This window comes from Lissotriton helveticus, chromosome 5_1 (genome assembly GCF_964261635.1).
Source record: "Lissotriton helveticus chromosome 5_1, aLisHel1.1, whole genome shotgun sequence".
Lineage (NCBI taxonomy): Eukaryota > Metazoa > Chordata > Amphibia > Caudata > Salamandridae > Lissotriton > Lissotriton helveticus.
The window spans coordinates 299,083,689-299,105,200 of NC_136065.1; the positions used below are offsets into that span (position 1 = coordinate 299,083,689).

At 45.1% G+C, this 21,512-nt stretch overlaps 1 protein-coding gene across 5 annotated transcripts in view; it reads right to left on the bottom strand.

The window, feature by feature from the left end:
• The window catches only part of KIF1B (kinesin family member 1B), a 1,137,443-nt gene that overhangs the window by 861,754 nt on the left and 254,177 nt on the right, over nucleotides 1-21,512 (bottom strand). For 3 of the 5 annotated variants that reach the window (XM_078642264.1, XM_078642262.1, XM_078642266.1), the window contains exons 10-11: nucleotides 7,905-7,980; nucleotides 7,718-7,796 (exon numbers count right to left, since the gene is read on the bottom strand). In XM_078642264.1, the coding sequence (XP_078498390.1) occupies nucleotides 7,718-7,796; nucleotides 7,905-7,980 (155 nt within the window). Of the gene's footprint in view, nucleotides 1-7,717; nucleotides 7,797-7,904; nucleotides 7,981-8,451; nucleotides 8,470-21,512 lie in introns of all 5 variants that reach the window. The other 2 variants (XM_078642263.1, XM_078642261.1) reach the window with 1 other exon arrangement.

Here is a 21,512-nt window from a genome sequence, read left to right on the forward strand (position 1 = left end):
CTGTGTATCGCTATAAGCAGATGACCTCCTGATCTACGTCCGAGATGTCACAAGTGACCTCACCCTGATATGGGCAACACTACAGGACTTTGCAGAGGCCTCCGGCCTCAAAGTTAATTGGGATAAATCTACGAGTTTCCCACTTAGACCTCATCCAGCCCCTTTGGACATATCAGTGGGAACCCAGAAAATCGCCTGGAGTACTGCAGCTCCTCGATATCTGGGAGTACGGCTATATCATTCTCCCGAAGACCTCTACGAAGGAAATCATCGTAAGGCATTAGCGGGATTGCGTGCGGCGGTAAACTTCTGGAAAACATTGCCCTTGGCCCCCATAGGACGCGTAACCATAGCAAAGATGAATATGGTTCCTGGACTGCTTTATCACTTTACCAATCTCCCTGTAATACCACCACGCTCCTTCTTTCGGGAGTTAGATACACTACTCACAACGTTGATCTGGTGGGGTGGTCGACATAGGATAGCTTTAAGCACACTGTACTTATCCACGACTCAGGGTGGGCTGGGAGCTCTGTCCTTTGAAGCATACCTCGTAGCGGCACAACTCCAGTGGCTATCTCATTGGACGGCTGAACGTCATACAGGGGAAACAATCACCGATGAAGGCTATGTACCCCTTCCAGCCATCCAGAGACTGCTAATGCCAGGTACCAAACCACTACGCACATACCCTCTACAGGTATCTCTAGCCTGCACGTGTTTGTCGCAAATCCACTGCATGTCAAAGGGAAAGCCCCTGTACTCCCACTACTCCCATTAGTAGGATTTTCCCGAAGGGATAAATACTATACCACAGGAGCCCTTCAGATATGGATCGATCACGCAGTGACTGAGGTGGAGTCCCTGTTTGAGGACAGACAGCTAAGGACATATGCCCAAATGGTTGAACGTTATGATCACCCGCCAGGACAGTTCCTGATACACACAGGCAACTCTTGGGATATCAGCCGACATTGCTGGGATCTTAGTGAAGGGGAACCCCCCCCCCCGACACACTAGGTGCTGCACACAATCCTGCATATGGGGGCGGGCAGACACTTTGTCACCTGGCACTACAAAGCGATCCGTGAAACTGATCAGTACTCCTTTAGACGCGTTACGGCAGAAATGGGAGGAGGAGGTAGGACGGGTATTCCATGGTAAGGAATGGGAAAGGCGCTAGAGTATCCAAAAAAGGTATCTAGGAATGCGCGCTACAAAAATATCCAATTCAATATCCTTCACTGAGCATACCTCATGCCACACATACTTCACAGTTTCTATCCTGATACATACATTGCGTGCCCCCACTGCCAGACCCCGGAGGCGAACTTTAAGCATATGTTCTGGGATTGCCCAACCATCCAATAGTATTGGGATAAGGTACACTGGACACTCCGAGCGACGGTCAATCTTTCAACCATCACCACATGGGAGGCATGTGCCCAGGGAATCTTCTGCAAAAGAAAGACCGAAAAGTTCCAATGTCACTTTGCACACCTAGCCATTCTCTTAGCAAAAAGGGGGATAGGCATGCACTGGCGGGCCCCAGCGGGACGTCCAGAAGTGGCCTGGGTAGGCGCTATGAAAAAATGGGGTGCAGCGGAAGAAGCGGTATTATGGGATGAGGAGGTAAACAGGACACATAAATATCCCATATGTATGGAATGGGCACAACTACTATTCCAATTCACTCAGGAGGCGAAAACGGCGGTAAAACCTGAGGCCTCACAGCCTCAACCCCAAGCTCCGTTCCTATCCCCTGTGGGACAGACAATAGCCAATACCGAGCAGCATTAGGACACAAAGCCGACGATATATCTGGGCCATGCCAGACAGGTTCCCCCACCTCACATAGACTGTCTCAACCGACCCCTCTCCCCCTTTACACACACAGCAGTACACTAAAAATAGACCATAGCCAACCACAACACTGATCAACACAGATATACATTCCGACCGCTCCCCACCTTTCCCCACCCCTGGTTTTCCCCTCACTATTAACAGTTCTGTTCTCCCCCTCTGTATTTCGGAACGAATTATTCCGATTGGGAATGAGATCATAAATCCTATTCAATGACGACACACAGAGGGAGAGGTGAGGGCGAAACACCAACCAACACCTCTGGGACACCCACTCAACCAGGCTCCACAAAGCATACCACTGTATGGAAAGTTAAGCTAGAGGTAACTCCCGGACTGTCGTACGGTATCCTATCCAATGCGTTTGATGTGCGATAGGATTGTGGCATTCTTCTACACAGGTATCATTCAAACACCTGCAAATGTATGTTAAAATATGTTAATGATGAAGTATCAACTTGTAACATGAAATGTAAAATTCCAATAAACAAATGTAAACAAACAAATCATGAAAATCAATTGTTAATAAGCTCAACATGTTGGAGAGGGGGTTCAAACAACTTGAAATATCTCAAGTTAATTCCCCAAGCGCAAAAATCCTTAGACCAATTCATGCTAAGCTGGAAGAATTCCACACAGAAGACAATCTGCAGCAAGGAAGTACAGTGAGGGGTACCAGCCGAGAAGAACCTTAGTACAACTGTTTTGACCATCCTTGGCAGGACACAATATAGCAGGAACTGAAAGACTAGATTCAGCTATTGTGACAGATACCCAAGGTATACTAACCAGATTCCGATAATACTATGATGGGTGGAAACAACCCAGATAGCACATGACAATGCCAAGGAGATGAGCTACTTGGATCAAGTGATAATGGAACAAATAGAAAATGACAATCGAGAAGTTCTAGGCTGTCGAATAACCGTTGCAGATATTACCTAGACAAGTAAAGATATGCCACATGGGATAGCCTCAAGCTTTGATGATCTGACAGGTGCCTTTAGAAAAGAATATATATACCTATTAGCTCCTTACATACTGGACATGTATGCAGAAGTGTATGATAAAGCAAACTGCTACCCACTTAATGAGAAACTATAATAGTGACAATACTAAAACCAGGGAACCAAGATATGAAATATGGTTCGCATAGACCCATCTCGTTCGTAAATATTGACAACAAGATCACAGCTAAGGTAATTTCAAACATGTTACTAAAATTTATATTGGGACTTGCGCAACAAGAAAAAGCAGTTTTCATATCCTGGATGTTCACGGTCTGAAACCTCTGCACATTTTCAGTACTATTTATCAGATAAGCCTGGAAGCGCTGTCAGCAAGGTCTTTCAACGCAGAGAAAGCCTTCGACTCAGTGGAGTGGGGATTCCTGAGGAGGGTGTTGGAGAGGATGGGACTGGTACTTTAATATTAAATTTGAACAACCCATTATATATGGGCCCAACATCTATGGTCAAAATTGGTAATGCTTTGTCCTTAGGATTCTGTCAAACTAAAAGCACCAGGCAGGGATGTCCACTGACCCCCCTACTAGCAGCCCTGGCAAGTATGTTTAGAGAACTACATTTGCAGAGAGGGCTATGGTTCCCTGCAGGAGAAAATAATGATTTCACTACATGCAAATTAGGTACTGTTATATGCTTTACACCCAGAAGTGAAGAACTATCTGCTACAGCATGGAATTTGGCAAGATCTTGTCCTCAAAATTAACTAATAAAACTATGAATTTACCAACGACAAACAGTATGAAGCAAAGTACCCTAGATTTACCATTAGAATGGACAGATGACTCTATAAGATACCTTGAATAAAAGTTCATAGGGACCCGGTAGTTGTCTTTTGAGACAACTATGGACCAGTACTTGACAAACTATTGACCAAATTAATCATTGGAGGAAGCTTTCCCTGTCCGTGGCGGGCTGGATTGCCATCATAAATAGGGTGGTCTTACCGAGGTTGCCAGACCTCTTTCTAAATGTTTCTACTAGCCCACCCAGAACTTTCTTCAGTCAGCTGAAGATGCGGATGATTAAAGTAGCATAGGTAGACAAGCTCCCTAAGGTCAGGTCGTAAACACTGATCCAGCTGTATGAAGCACATGCGCTGGCAGCCCCTGATTAGCTTCACAGGCCAGATTTGCATATATCTGAGTTTATGTGGCATAGCAAGCCTTGTATATGCTAATGAAGTGAACAGAGTGCATCCTCTGAATACAGTGCAGCAGATAGAATGACGGGACTGTCTATAATCATACTGTGGGGAGTACTAGCTCAGAATTGATAAACGCTTAAACCAGGCCTATGGATCTCGTAGCTTCCTCTAGTAGTTTCTCTTGCCCTCCTCACCCTGGAACACAAAGTAAGCCAAAAATTTCTCAGGATAGGGTGGACTAAGGTAGGCAACCTCTATTGTGAACAGCTGAAGGTGGAGCCTTAGATAGGTCCTTATATTTCAGAATCTCCTAAATGAGCAAACGCACTCCCAGCTCTTATCAATATAATAGAAAATGACGGACAGCACCAGCTAATAATACAAATGTACAATGAGTCCATGGAGCTGGGAAGAAATGGGTTTAGCTAAGCAAGAAGGGCATAGGCAAACAACTTGAGGCTGGATATCACAGTCGAACAACGGGGATACTGCTATTTGCATATTAAAGAAATATCCCACAATACCAAACACATACTAATACATTTTAGATTTTAAGAGCTCTTTTGTTAAACATCAGTCAGGCTGCATGAATTCAGGCTGCGACTAGATTTTTGGTGTGTGTGTGTGTGTGTGTGTGTGTGTGTGTGTGTGTGTGTGTGTGTGTGTGTGTGTGTGAGTGAGTGAGAGGAGTTGCCATCTTCAGGCACTTTGTTTTCCATTTGGCCAGGGAACTGCCAGTAATAAAGACATTCTGGGATCAAATTGTCATTGAGATCTGCAGTGTCACATAAATTAAGTTTCTTCTGTCCTCATTGGTGGCACTACTAGGGCATTTTAAGGAAATCTCAATAGTGAAAAAGATACTTCATTTCACTTAAGTGGTTGTTAGCTAAAGAAAGTAAAGCAATGCATTGGGGTAGAGGTCCATGCCCAAAGATGGAGCTTTGCATGAAGGATCCAATACTCTGCTACAAAGCAGGAGAGACTTATTCATTACTCCTAACAGATAAGTCCAGACCAAAGGATAATTGATGTAATTTCCTCACTTTTGCCTCTAAGGGCACAGAAAAAAAAGCACGGGAAATGATGTCAGTTGCAGGGAGTGAGGAAATACATGGCTACAGTGACTTTAACAAGACCTTGCTTCTGGTGGTATGATGGAGCTGGCACCACCTCCAGGCAAGAGAGAGCTAAGTCAGAAGTGTCCTGATTCAGTCTGCCACCTAGGATCATCAAAAGGTGGGGAATCTGCAGATAGACGGATTGTTCACCAGAACGACCGCCACCAATGGTAAATAAGATATTTTCATCTCCTACGCCTCAAGAATCATTAAAATAATTTTGAAATTGATCATTGAGACAATTGATCCCCATCAAAGATTGATTTTTTTTTCGAACCTTTATTTGTAATTTTTTAGGGAAATGGCAATATAAACAAGAGACCGTTTCCTTCACCCCATTAAATGTAACTGTCAATCCCAACAAAGGCAACTATTTGTCAAAGTTATAACATTTTGCTATATTCAGTATGCAACCAACATACAGCCGTCAACTGCAGTTAACTCAGCGACATCTTTCATAATAAATCTGCATATAATAGTTAATAACCAGACACAGTTTGACACAGTGGCAACTTACATCTGAACACTCCTCCAGAATAGCTCAGTTAATCGCCTGTACAGTGAGTGTGTGTGCAGCAGGTACTAGGCAGCATTGTCCTGCTCCCTAGCTCTTCGATATTGTCTCAGGCATTCCCAAATGTAGAAAGTGTAACCATCATTTGGTCTAGATTTGGTTGTTCTGCTTGGACATACTCTTCCATTCTAGATGTTGGCTGTCCTTTTGAAAACCTTGTACTTCATTTCTCTTTCCAAATGCATGCTCTGTAAAATGTTTGTACTAAGCTGTCAAGATTGAGTGACAGACTTCTTGAGATGTATTTTCAGGGAATGGCATATCCTGTGGCTGCAAAAAGGCCAATGGCTGTGGAGTTGGGCTTCTGGGGGTGCTTGCAAAGAAGATGGCTGCTGCTATGGTGGAGGAGTCCTATTGTAAAAGACTTCCATCATTTCTTTCACTGAATGTATAAAATCCATAGGCATGTGCAGCATCTGTACAGATCGTGACTGTGGAATGTCAAACTAGCGCAACTGGTCACAATAAGGAAGCTTTTGAGAGGTCCATGGCCGTTCCTCTTCTGCATCTCAGGACCCTACAATGAACTGTATATCCAAATCATGTGACCCCCCCCAACCTAAGAAGCTTCATCTGAGGGCATACTGTCATCCAAATACACTTGCTCCTTGTCAGACTCCTGTTCAGAGAAACTATCACATTAATCAGGCTCTGATGAGGAGTCATCTTTAAGCTGAATTGGTGGTTCTGGTGTTATTCTAATAGGGACACCAAGGACACCAATGGCAGAGTAAAGTTGACAGGTGTTTGAGATGTTATGGCTTTATGACTACAGGGACATGCTCTTCCACCTTCCTCGGTCACAGTAGACTGTCTCAAATTAGGAATCCAGCGAGAATGATCCAACTTTAGGGCGAGTAGCCCCTTGCAGCTTTTATGAGTGTAATGTCTTTGTGGTCGACCAGACGCGTGTAGGGCATAGACAATAGTTGAGCAGGCTAACCGTTTTCTTACTCTCTTATTTCCACCCCAGAGTATATTATCCAGTACTGATGAACGTCCAGTTACCAACAAGGGCAGAAACATGTCGACTTGATTTAGGATGTAGGTTCATAAATTCCCTCCAATTACCCTAGATACTGTACTTATCTGTACCTGAAATACTCTTATTAAAGGGCTATCTGGGTGTTTAAGATATTTGTATCTGAAACCCAGATAGACAAAGATCTCTAAAACTGCTCCTGGAACATGGTTGGGCCATCCTGGTTTTTAGGGAGCAGGATGTGACCTGATGGTAAAGCATACCACTACTAGAGTAGGTGAGGTTACTAACAATAACTAAGAATGCGCTGTTTGGTGTCACTATGGGGAGGCATCATGAACATTTTCTAACTCTACTGTGGAGATCAGAGAATGTAAAGGTGGTATGATACCTTGTTGTGTGATACAGATTTAGTTAGGGAGGGTGTATCCTACACCGCTCCTATCTTCTTCTCTCTTTCTCCTTCCCAAGGTTGAACCATTTAGCTTCACTGAGTTCTTGTAAGAATATTCATTTTTAAGGTAATTTGCTGTATTGAAAGTACCACTATATTAAACACTGACTACCGGTAGTTCCCAGCCTGACACTGGAAGAAAATTCAAGTATGTGAATCTATTAAAGATTAGATGCTGCAGAACGAAAATGGTTTCTACATTAGAGCGCTCTTCTAAAAATGCACTCTAGGCGTACTCATTTGCTCAACTTCAGGCTTTGAGAAAAGCAGCACGCGAGTGCTCTTTAGCACAGTGCAGTTTTATACAGTCTCAGTAAGAATTCAGGTTATCAAAGAACACAAACATTTATGTGCCAAAATAAAGTAAAAACTCATTTTGCTTAACATGGCCTTTCAGCTAATATATGGTGTGCCTTCTTTGCTCCATAAAGCTACTGTAAGTGATATGCGTTCCAATAAAAAAAATAAAACACCACAACTCCAGCAAAATACATATCTCAGAACAGCAGGACGCAGATCTGAAGCATTATAGCAGTAACTACACACAGTACCTGAGGGTGCTTAGTGTTTCATCATAGTTTATGTCAGCTGGGCTCAGTGCAGCCACCATCGCAGTCCGGGAATTGCCACCTATAGCAAAACAAATGTCAAATACTTAAAAAGTAAACTGAAAAAGGAAGGTGCTTGCTCCCTATGGGTGCTACTATCAAATTCAGTGTGTAATTCCCTGTTCTGTACCTAGATTTTCCCGCAGCAACCAGGTCAGCACAGAGTCTCTGTATGGGATAAAGTCAGTCTTCTTTTTCTTCTTACTCTGAAACACAGAGAAACGTTAATAAAAATAAAAAAAATACAAAGGAAAGCAACTCTAAAATTAGAATCAGCATGGACCACATGACAGAAAATTGAAATTGGAAAGGAAGAACAAAGAAAAATAGTCAATGCCAGAAACATCAGCAAAGTAAGGGTCCCAATAACTCGGGATGGAAGTGAATGAAGGAGGGGTGGGAGATTAAACCTCAGGGACCATGTTACTGGTCTACCCATACTAACAAAATAATCTGCAGATGTAATCTGCAAGCAAAACTATAACTCAAAGGATTAAGTCTATAGACCTCAAAGTAAAACCGTATTAGAATGAGGTCTGATTAAAAGCAAAGTTTGGCAGCACTACTGACGCGAGATCTGTGATGCAAGGCAGACCTGAAGATAAACCTTGCAGGGGATACTAAAAGTAAACATTTGTACAGATGTCACCATTCCAAGGAAGCCAACATTACAGTACCTTGCTGGTGCAATTATCCTATTGGGCGGCAGGAGATGGAAAGAAAGAAAGAGAAATGGTGATCAAAGGAGCATAAAGTCAGAGAGTAATTCAGAGATAATGTAAAGTTAGATTTGGTCATTTGAGAAAGCACTTACAAGAACAGGGCAAGATTAGCAGAAGTATGAAGTCAGACAGAAAGATATACACTGCAGATTCACATGGGAGCGAGTCCCTGCTTTTGTCCTCCTCATCCACCTAGGACCATATAGTCCTTCACCATTTATGCTTCTCCTTCATTGGAATATATATTTTTTTTTACTTTACATTGTTTTATTGACAAAACCTATTCAGTGAATTATAAGAAGTACAGAAAGGAGAGCAAAGGTTAATATAGGATGATTCCTGTACACCAACTACTTCCCACTTTTTGTAACATTCTTATAACACAAGGTAGCCATAACCTTTTATCAGCGTTCATCTTTGAATAATATTTTTGACAGACCTGCATATAGCCATTCGCTGCAAAAATTGGATATGGGAAAGGCTGCAGTTAGAAACAGGATAAACCTCTTACCTGCCAAACCGACTTCGGGGCGATGACAGATTCTAACTTTTTGGTTAATTTAACTCGCACATGCATCTGCAACACCTTTCCAGCATTATCCTGTGCAAACCTTGTGCCTCCCAGCAACATTCGGTTTACTTAACTACATCCTCCCTATTTACATTTCCACTGGAAAAAATCCTAATCCCCTTCTTATTACACAGACCTTTACAATTTCCTTCCCATGCTATGTAAAACAATGGCACGCCAGAAAAAGCAACAAAGACATTTCCTTCAAGAGTGCTTGGATTCAATTAGACCTTTTGATGACTCAGTGCAGAGGTCCATGAAAATAGAAACTTTACTTAACGGAGACACATTCTTTATTATAGGAATATTTAATTCCTAAACACTGTTTATCTCAATCTCCTCGTAAAACACATTTACATGGAGAGAAAGAATCCCTCCACAGAGCACAAAAATCAATGAGAAATGTAACCATTCACTTACCCCATTTTCATCTTTTAATACAAAATTTAAAACTAAAATGAGGCTACCTGAATCCTCATTTCCGCCCCTTGAAAGTGAAAAAGAAATTGCTTCTAAAGGCTTGCGGTCTCAGTGAGATGTAGAACAGTAATGTTTCTTTAATATAGGTCATACATGACCACAGCACACAGTGTAGTTCGCCAATCAGTTCAATACATATGTTTAAAAAAAGTCTTTTTTTTAAATTTAGAACGAAGCAATTGAGATACAATTGTCACTAGAGTGAGGATAAGTAGTTAAAATAAAATTTCATGTACATTTTGTTCCAAGGAGAAAAATAAATAAAAATGAGGGCAAACGAGCAGCAGCTTCACGAAACTTAAAACTGACGCTGTTACATAAACATTGAGCAGCACCAGTATTACATAATGCTCCTAACATGCAGTTGTTTTAGCTCATTTGACAATACTTTAGAACACAGACTTTACATGTGGTGCTACTCTGAAGCAATGGCGAGAGAAGAGGATAATCTGCTCAGAACTTCAAATAAAATGTTCATGATGCATAACTAGGATTTCAAGTAAGTAACATTTCCTCATGCATCATAGATTCGGCATTAATAGTCAAACATTCACCTGAAAAAAAATGATGAACAAGCATCGGCTGGCAAAAATTAAGGCCCATCTTAAGTAAGCATGTTCAGTTAAGGGGGATCAATTCACTTGGATAATTGTTCAGGAGTTCAAATACAGACAGTAATTGCCAGTGAATATATGAATGGACAGCCATAAGATTGTCTTGCAAACGTCCAAGATTGGTGCACTTCTAACTAAGGCCGTTTAAGTTATAATGGCCGCTTTGAGTCTAGAGTTTATTTACTTTAAGATAAGACAGCACTACGCAGGAAACAATCTACCCATAAATTGATTTTTTAGATGCAGACAAACCTACGTGAAAGGGTCCATTATTGTCAAGGAGCTGTTTGGACCTTTTAAGTCCTTTATCACTGTGTGGGTAGAGAAATAAGACTCCAAGATCCCAAGTATACAGACATCTCTCAGATGGACAGGAAGGGTTTTAGAAAAATGTGGCTAAGGATATAGTCTGATGAATATGTAGCTTGAAGACCACTTTTGGTAAACAGATCAAATGGATGCCCATCATCACTCTAGTACTAAGAAACACTATGTACAGTTGGTGGGGGCTTAGTAACTAAATGTTGCTTACTCTCCATGTTTAATTAGCTGCAAAAGGAGAACCCACCACCTTTGACAGAACTACACCAAGCGCCTACGGAGGTGAGGTATATGTTAATGGATTAACGACTGATCTAGGTGGTGGCAGCACTCAGAGACCTCGCTGGGGAAAGACGGGCAGACTGCGAGGGTTCCTCTTCTGCCTACTCACTCTCCGCAGCACTGATTCACTAGCGCATTTTTTAAAACCAAATATTTTTACCCTACACTCAATTGAATACGAATTGTGTTGTATGTTTATTTTAATATTGTAGTGTGATTAAATACCTTGTGTACTGTTTCCCGGTTCCCCTGGACCCCGGTCCACCGCGGCTCATCTGTGCCGTTTGTTGTGGAGGGTCAGGTCGGGCGGCGCCATCTTTGGTGAGGCCCGGTACCCGGCTGGTTGGAAGTTAGCGGTCCAGCTCGGGGAGGGGCTTGGGCGATAAATAATGTTACACCATAGAGCGCGCAGCGGTCGCGCGCAGCGGGCGCGCCGAAGGAGCGCCAAAGGAGGGCCCGTCTGTGCCCGTCCGTGCCTCGGACGGGCCCAGGGCCAGCCTTTCTACTCGGCGACCCTTGGGTTTGGGCAAATCCGAAACTCTCAGGTATTCCCATCATGATCTGTGGAGGCTTGCCCCCTCAGCCAACAGTGGGCACTGCATACGTGCGGATATGAATTGTCTTATGCCCATATGCCCCTCTTGTGGTTTTGTCCCCCAACCCTCCCCCCCCCCACGTTTAGCCATTAACGCTCCTGCCACGAATATTCGGGCGGGACTGATTAATGCCAGATCTGCAGTTAGGCATGCCGCCGAGATCTTCGATCTATTGGTGGATGACAAACTGGAGGTGCTGTTCCTTACGGAGACATGGCTGACCAGCACCTCCGCACCTAGCGTAGAGCTCGCGGTCCCTAGGGGGTTTAAGATCGCTAGAGTGGACCGACCCCTGGGTAGAGGGGGCGGACTAGCGGTTGTGTTTAAGGAGGAGTGGAGCTTCGCTTCTGAGCCGCCGGTTGCGGATATAGGGGGTGAGGTTCTCCACTTTTCAATCACAACTTCTCCCCACTTTACTTTAGGAGGTTCTCTTATTTACAGACCTCCGGGTTTGGCTACTCGCTTTTTGGACTCCCTAGAAGAATATCTGGTCCCACGGGCCCTAGGTTTTCCTAGGTTCCTACTGGTCGGGGACCTGAATATTCATATGGATGTCCCTGATTCGCCCGATGCCCACAGGCTTGGTGAAATTTTGGAGCTTGCCCAACTCAAGCAATGGGTGACTGCCCCGACGCATATGGGGGGCCATCTGCTTGACTTGGTATGTTCTAACTTCCCTATTCAGGCTGTGGCTGTTGAGAAAACGACCTGGTCAGACCATGATTTGGTCAGATTTAATTGGGAGATTGTGGAGCCCTGTTCCCCACCTTTTATTTGTCACTCCCAAAAGATCAATCTACCTGCATTCAGACAGGCTCTGGTTAATACTCGCCCTAAATTGAAACTGCCTCTGGGCGATGCGGTTTGTGAATTTAATGAGTGGCTACAGCAGGCGGCAACCGCCTCCATTAGGCAGACCACGCTTACGAGATCTAGACGCACCCCCTCCCAACCTTGGTTTTCCCCAGAACTGAGGGAATTAAAACTGGGGTGTAAAAAGCTTGAACGAGCGTGGAGACGGGATTATAGCCCTGAGGCTAAATCCACGCTACGGCTGGCACAAAAAGAATACTACACAGCCATCAAGGGTGCGAAGGGAAAATATTATGCTGGGCGTATCGCCAAGGCAGACAACAGTAGCAAAGAGATCTTTTCCATTGTGAAAAGCTTTGTGGCACCCGTCGCTGAGGCAGTTTCTCATCCATCCTCGATGCAATGGTGTGAGGAACTGTCTTCCTTTTTTACCAATAAAATAAAGAGGATTCAGCAAGACCTTGCAGCAGCCCTCCCCACCGACCACACAATAGAGGGCTCGTGCCCTTCCCTTTGCCCTAGTCCGGAACAGCAGTTCACGATCTTCGAGCAAATCTTGGAGGACACTACTCTCCCGTTAATCCAGTCCCTGAAATCTGGTTCCCCCGCCGACCCGTGTCCTGCCCGGGTGCTCTCGGAGGTGGCGGAATTAGTCTGTACTGAGATCACGCAGATTGTGAACCTCTCCCTGAGGACGGGCGTGGTTCCTACTGCTTGGAAACAGGCTAAGCTTCTGCCTCTCCTAATGAAACCAGGTCTAGACTGGACGGTCCCCGGGAATTATCGACCAATTTCCCTTTTACCGGCACTCACAAAGATCTGTGAGAAGGTGGCATTTCGACAACTAGAGAGATTTGTTGAAACTTCCAATGCCCTCCATCCGGCCCAATCGGGCTTCAGGGCTGCTTACAGCACCGAGACAGCCCTCTTGGAGATGAGCGAGGCCATCCGGGACTGTTTAGACGGAGGCGGCAGAGCGGTCCTAATTCTTTTGGACCTCTCTGCCGCGTTAGATACCGTCCCCCATGAGCTTCTTCTTGGCCGACTGGCGGACATAGGCATTGGAGGGGTTGTGTTAGACTGGCTGTCCTCCTTCTTGTCTGATAGGACCCAGCAGGTCTGGCTGCCTCCCTATGCCTCTAAGCCTGAGCCTCTGCTTACAGGTGTCCCGCAAGGTTCCACCCTTAGCCCCTTACTGTTCAATGCCTATATTACACCTTTGGTTTATCTAGCTGAGCAGTTCGGGGCTAAGATCATAGGGTACGCAGACGATACCCAATTGCTGTTTACCTGGCCAGATGACAACCTTGATACCTCTATAGTTCATCTATGTTTGTCCGCTGTATTTCGCTGGTTGACGAGGGCCCAGTTGAAGTGCAACGAGGACAAATCCGAGGTTCTCTTTTATGGCTCCTTTCCCCCCTCGTTCATGAGCACTCTATGGCCTTCTGACATCCCAGGCCCGAAAGAGATGGGGAGACCTGCCAAGAATTTGGGCATCTGGTTCGGAGAGGATTTAAGATTCGAACATCATATTAAAAAACTCACTGGCACATGTTTTGCGACCTTAAAAATGCTTCGCAAATTTTTTCCCCTGCTTCCTAGAGAGACAAAGGAGTCTGTTGCGCGAGCGCTTATACTGTCCAGGTTGGACTATGCCAATGCATTGTTCAGTGGAATCCCCTCTTACCTGGTAAAACGCCTGCAAGTCATCCAGAACGCGGCAGTCCGCCTTCTATTCAACATTCCTAGATGGAAGAGCGTTCGCGCGGAGATGCGCACACTCCACTGGCTCCCGGTTGCACAGCGCATCCGGTTTAAGTCATTGGTTTTGGCGTTTCGTGCCATCCACGAACAAGGCCCCCAGTACCTGAGAAAAAGATTCGTTAGTTACGTCCCCACACGTACTCTGAGATCTTCCACTCTGTTTCAACTATCCCTTCCCCGTTTTAAACGTGCCAGACTTGGTGGTCAGTCGATTGCGGTGGTCGTGGCTCGCGCCTGGAATGCTCTTCCTCTTCAACTGCGCTCCACACCCAATGTAGCCGCATTCAAAAAACATCTGAAAACTTATTTGTTTAACAGCGCTATTTGAGAGTCCTTTCTTGAGGGTTTGTTGTTTGCCGTTCTTTCTCCCGCGCCAGGATACTCCCCAGTAGCAGAGCGCGCTATAAAATGGTTTATAATAATAATAATTAATTGCTTCCAGACATCTTTAAATCACATAGTCTGTCTAAAGGGAAATCTGACATGGACCTCTTCTGTACGTTGTAAAAGATGCTAAATGAACCAGTTGCTAAAATCTGGAAACAAAGTGAGGATATTTGCTTTAAAGCATTCAGGTCATTGTTTTATGGACCTGAATGAACACTCAGGTCCAGAAAACATAGTGAATCAGTCTTTAGTCAATATCCACTAGTGGTTTTCTTGAAACATCCCACTGAGCGCTCTGTTACTACACTGTCCATGCCTGTAAGATTAACTCTGGTGATGTGCAGGTTCTTGGCTATGAGGCACTTCCAGATGTTCCAAGCCTTGAGAGACTGACATCAACTGTGCTCCTGTATGTTTGGTCAGGCTGTATGATGTGAAAGTGTTTGTCAAAATGAAGCATGACTTTGTTTTAATTGATTTACAGAAATGGGTGCTATATGCACTGCCCTAAGCGTTAATATCCTGTTATGGCATGGAGATTTCTTTTTGAACCTGGTGCCTAGAATCTTGAGGTAAGACATTTGGATGCTTCCGCCCATCATCAAAGGACCAGTTATAGTGGTCTGTGACAGAAGAACAAGTTACTTACATTCGGTAAAGCATTATCTGGTAGAGACTATCTAGCTGCAGATTCCGTTCCCAGGCATCAGGGTGGAACCAGAAACTTTTGCTGAACAATACCCCTTGAGCGTGATGTCACGTTGCTCCATTCGGCTCCACGTGACGTTGTTAGCTTTGGTTATGACATAGGCGGCCTATATAGGCACCACCCAGGAGCACAGACTTCAGTACTTTTAATTTTTTTCATGCCAGACGCATAGAGCCACAAAGTAACTGACGGACTCGTGTGCAAAACTAGGGCCCTGAAAAGGGTAACAACCCTAGCCCTCCAATATCATTGCACAAGTTAGGGAGGCATGGCTGGGGCTGTAAGGAATCTGCAGCTCGAGTCTCTACCAGATAATGCTTTACCGAAGGTAAGTAACTTATTCATCTGATAGAGACTTCTAGCTGCAGATTCCTTACCTTTGAATCAGATACCCGAGCCATACCATTCAAGCGATGGGTTACGGACTCGCATCTTAAACTAAGAAGTCTTGCAGGACTGAACGGGCAAAATGTCAGTCTCTGCGCATCTGACCCTCAAGGCAGTAATGTTTTGCGAACGTGTGCAAAGAAGCCCACGTTGCTACCCGACAGATGTCTTGGATTGGGACACCCCGATCCAAGGCCATAGTCACAGCCTTTCCCCTGGTGGAATGGGCTCTTAATCCCTCACGGGGCTGCTTCTTTGCCAAGGAATAACAGATCTTAATGCAGAGAACGACCCAGCGAGAGATGGTCCTTTTCTGCACTGCCCTTTCCTTCTTTGCTCCCAAGTACCATACAGAGTTGGTCGTCCACCGGGAACTCTTTTGTGCGGGCAAGGTAGAATGACAACGCTCTTTTTGGGGCCAGGCGGTGGAGACGTTACTATTCTTTAAAGGGATGTGGGGGAGCAAAAAAGGTGGGCAAAGCGGTGGACTGACCAAGATGGAATAGTGTCACAACCTTTGGCAAAATAAATGCCCTGGTGAGAAGCACCACCTTGTCCGAAATGACATAAGATAAGGAGGCGAAAAAGACAACACCTGCAACTCACTCACCCTCCTGGCAGATGTAATCGCCACTATGAAGGCGGTTTTGTGTAAAGGCTCAAAGGGATCACATATCAGATAGGTAAGGACCAAATTAAGGTCCCACTGTGGCATAACAAAGGGCGTGGGTGGAAACAAGTGAGCCAGCACTTTTAGAAATCTATTTACAACAGGAGACTTAAAGAAGGGAGGACTGGTCTGGCAGCCGCAAAAAAGCAGACAGAGAAGAAAGGTAACCCTTGAGAGTTCCCAAGGCAGACACCAGCTAGGTAAGGGTTAGAATGAATAAAAGGACAGTAGAAAGAAGCGGGGTAAATGGACATTTCTGTACAGTATAATACAAATTTCTGCCAACGGAAGGCGTACACTGTTTTAGAGGAGGGCCGCCTGGCCGCCAGAATAACGTTACAGACTTCGGGAGGTAGGTCACAAGCTATCAACTGCCACCACTCAATCTCCATACATGAAGGCGCAGAGTTGACAGGTTCGGGTGGAAAACTCTCCCCTGCTGCTGCGACAGAAGTTCCTCCAGAAGGAGCAGCCTGATTGGAGGATCGATGCTCATTCTCAGAAGCTCTGGATACAAGACTCTCCTCGTCCAGTCCGGAGCCACAAGAATGACTTGGGCCCAGGCCCTCCTGGTCTTCTTCAGAACCCAGGTAAGGAGTGGTATGGGCAGAAAGGCGTACAACAGGCCTGAGCTCCACTCACGACGAAAAACGCCGCCAAGCGATAGCTGCCTTGGAAACTCCAGCGCGCAACACCGCTGACACTGCGCATTCCCTTTGAAGGCAAACTAATCTAACCAAGGTTCTCCCCATTGTTGAAAGAGACCCTTCGACACCTCCGACTGGAGACTCCTCTCGTGATCCGCTAGGCATAGACGGCCGCGTTCATCCGCCCTGGCATTCAGAGCACCTGCCAGGTGTTGAATCACCAAGCTTATGTCCTGCTGGTCCAGCTATGTCTAGAGACTCAGGGCTTCTCGACAAAGGGTCCATGACCCCACCCCGCACTGCTTGTTGCAGTACCATATGGTGGTGGTTATGTCGGTGAACACCTGCACTAACTTCCCCTTGACAGAGGGAAGGAATGCCTTCAATGTCAACCGAATCGCTTGGAGCTCCAACAAATTAATGTGATGCCCCGTATCGGCTGTAGACCAGTGTCCCCTAATCTCCACCTCTCCCAGGTGGCCGCCCCATCCCAGAAGTGATGCATCTGTCTTGACTGAGATCTGGTTGGGGAAGTGAGAGGGGTCTGCCATTGACCCAATCACCGTTTGTTAACCACCACTGCAAATCTTTCGCAGTTCCTTTCTAGATCTGAACCACGCCAGTGAGATTTCCCCGATGCTGTGCCCATTGAAACTTCAAGTTCCACTGCAGAGCGTGTTTTACCAACAGGATGCAGGAGGCCATGAGGCCCATCAGCCTCAGAGTCAGTCTTACTGAAATCCAGGAGAGAGGCTAAAATATCGGAATCATAGCTTGAATATCTTGGAATCGCTGCTCAGGAGGATAAGCCCAAAACTACAGTGTGTCCAGAACAGCTCTGATGAAAGGGAACGTATGAGAAGGACTCGGGTGTGACGTTGGCACGTTTATAGAGAACCTCAGTGAAAGCAGAAGGTTTGCTGTAGTCTGAAGGCGGGAGACGACAGCTTGGGGCAAGGACACCTTCAACAGCCAGTCATCAATGCAGGGGAAGATTGACACTCCTAATCTGCGAAGATGCGCTGCAACCACCGACATCACCTTGATGTACACACAAGGGGCAATAGTAAGGCCGAAGGGGAGCACGGTAAACTGAAAGTGCTTGCGGCCTACCTTGAACTGCAGGGAAAGCCTGTGGCTCAGCAGAATGGGAATATGAAACTACGCACCCTGCAGGTTCAACACTAACATCCAGTCTTCTTGGTCTAGGGCAGTCATGACCCAAGCCAGAGTGAGCATTTTGAATTTCTCCTTTTTGAGGAAGAGATTGGCGGTCTCTTCCCCCACACATCAGGCTGGCCACACCCTCGACCTCCTTTTTTCAAACTCCGCCGACATTAAGGTAGATCCCCCCCAGTCCACTGCTCTGGACGGATCACCACCTTTTGAAATTCACCATTCCTGCCATCACAATTCAAAATGCATCACAATTGAAGTGGCCTCTGAAAATGAATTCATATTGCATAGGCCTCTAAAAGAAATTACACTACCCTTGTTTTCTAAACATTTTTATTTTGATTCGACTTCTTTTAACACGAGTGCTAGTATAGCTGCTCTCCATCTTGATAAAGCCAGCAAGACAGCATTGGATAAAATTGCTCCCTGGAGTAAAGCCAAACGCAAGATCAGAACCGCCCCATGGTTTACCGAACAACTAAAAATTACCAAATCTCTAACTAGAAGCGCCGAAAAAAATGGCGGAAAAGTAAAGCTCAGGTTGACTACAGAGCATATAAAGTACTGCATACCAGTTATATGCGTGACATATGGGCGACAAAGCGAGCATTTCTTATGGAGCGAATCAATAAAGCAGAAAATTCCTCTAAAGAGCTGTATCAAATTACCACAAATTGCCCGTCAGCAATACCTAACTCCCAAGAGTGGACTGACGCTCTTTCGGGATTCTTTGAGGAAAAATTTACTGCCATTCACCTCTCCTTCCCGCCCATTCAAATTTCAATGCAACCCGCAGCTTTGGCAGACCCATCATGTAATCCACCACATATCCTAAGTGAATTTGGGAAATTTGACAACGATGCGACCAGGTCAATCGGGATGAAAATAAAGTCCGGGTCCCCCACCGATCATGTTTCTTCTAAACTTTTCTTCATACTAGCGCCGGCTTTGGCGGAATATCTGACCGGTCTCTTTAATAAATCCCTTCCGGAGGCAGACTCCCACAATATGGAAAGCAGCAAGAATTAGACCCATATTAAAGAAACCCTCGGCCGACCCCAACACCCTTTCAAACTACTGGCCCATTTCATTACTCCCATATTTTGGGAAAATGCTCGAATTTTTTGTCAATAAACAACTTGTGAGCCATCTCGAAGACCAAGGGCTTTTGGACCATTCCCAATCTGGTTTGCGGGCTGCCCACAGTACGGAGACAGCTTTGGTCGAGGTTGTTGACAATATCAGATTGGCTTTAGATAATCACCAATCAACGATCCTCGTCCTGCTCGACCTGGCTGCGGCCTTTGACACCATCTCCTATCGCATTTTAATTCAACGGCTTTGGGAGGTTGGTGTCAGAGGAACCGCCTTAAAATGGTTCACCAGCTATTTATCCGATCGGGTAACATCCGTTCAAATTGGCAAAAACATTGCAGATGAAAGGCCTGTTAAGATGGGTGTTCTGCAGGGCTCTATTTTGAGTCCCACGCTTTTTTATGTCTATATGACACCATTGGCCAGAGTGATCAGAGCTTTTGGCTGTGATGTGCTGTCCTACGCTGACGATACCCAGATTTTAATCACTCTGGGTCCGGATCCCAATGAAACAAAACAGCGTTTCAAAAATTGCATGATCCAGGTGGAGAAATGGATGAGCGTTAATCATCTTCAGTTAAACAGCAGCAAATCAGATTATGCTCTTTGGTAAAGCTGCAGAACACTGGACACATGACTGGTGGCCAACCAGTCTGGGCAATTGTCCAATGCCCAAGGAATCAGTGCGGAACTTAGGTTTCTACATGGATAATAAATTATCAATGGGGAACCAAATCAATCACATCACTGGCACCTGCTTTGGGCTAATGCGACGCTTAAGAAAGGTCTTTAAGTGGATCCTTTGGAGGCACGGAAACCACTAGATCAGGGCTTAATCATAAAAAGAATGGACTACGGGAATGCGCTCCTACTAGCCATAAACGAGCACCATCTAAATAGGCTCCAGGTCCTTCAGAAGCCCGTCTGGTCCTCAACCTACCGCGTGGGTCTCAATCGGCCCCCTGTCTGAAAAGCCTCCACTGGCTCCCGGTGAAAAAGCAAATCCTCTTTAAAACCTTATGTTTGGTCCATAAACATATGTATGGAAATGGTCAAAAATACTGGTCCCCAAAGTTAACATGGTATCTGCCTCGAAGAGAACTAAGATCTAGTAACGAATCCTTGCTCACCCCATTAAGAATACAAACATCTAGAAAAGGCGGTCGCGCTTTTTCCTTCCTTGCACCCGCCTCATGGAATAAAATGCCCCTTAACCTCCGTGCCATCTCTGAACATAGTTGCTTTCGCAAAAATCTAAAGACCTGGCTTTTTGCAAATTAAGCCTTTTTCAGCCCTCTAGTCAGAGCCGTTCTGCACGTGCCATGAGACTCCTTGGATGTGATATGTGCGTGCTACAAATGCTTTTGACTGACTGATCTAAAATGGGCCGTAGCCCCTTGTTTTTCTTCGGAAACAGAATGTAGCAGGAATAAGGATTAGTTACTTACCTGTAAACCTAGTTCTCATCCAGGGGTATACTCATCAAAGTCAATCTATGAATAATCCCTGCCCATGTGCGGGATCCCGGAGCATACAGAAAATACATATATACACATACATATGCATATGTGAAACATGTAACTGCAGCCTAAATAGTTTGCAATCTGGCAAAAGAAATGCTGAAAATTACATAGGTTTGCATTGTAGACATCATACCTTCCCAACCAATAAGGAAAAGCAGGAGCAGTAAACATTTGTCATACAAACAATGCTTTATTGCCATGGAGAAAACCTGTAATTGCAAGCATTTGCCAGTAGGCTGCAGCAGAGTACTAAGAAACCAAGAAAAACTGGCACCTTGACTTTAATGCATTAGAGTAAGGGTACCGTGTCTTTAAGACCTGCAGGAAACCCCTTGCTCCCATGATGCACCACAGGTGACAGTTGGGTCAGTTCTTTTTTGAGGTGCCTATGCACATGTGCAGATCCGTAATCATTAAACAAAACACTTCTAAGTAATGCTTGTCCGGGGAGGTGGGTGGGTCGCTTATGACTTTGATGAGTATACCCCTGATGAGAACTAGGATTGCAGGTAAGTAACTAATCCTTCTCATCCAGGGGATACTCATCAATAGTCATAATCTATGAATAGAGTAGCAAGCCCATACCCAAAGTCTCACGGACGAGCAACCAAGTACACAGAAAACATGAATCAATATCACATTTAAAATGCAGTTATGCAAACAAATTCCTCAAAGAGGCCTGTCCCACTTGGCCATCCGCCTGTGCATCTGAATCTAGGCAGTAATGGCGGGTAAAGGTATGTACTGAGCGCAATGTAGCCGCCTTGCAAATCTCAGATATCAGAATGTTGCGAAGGAGAGCTGTGGTAGAAGCTTTCCCTCTAGTGGAATGTGCACGTGGTCTGCCCTGTAAAGCTTTGTTAGCAAATTGGTAAGACAGAGCTATACAGGAGACAATTCATCTAGAGATAGACCTTTTTGAAGCTGCCAGACCGGTATTAGTTGTACCATAATTGACAAGGAGGCGGTCAGACTTCC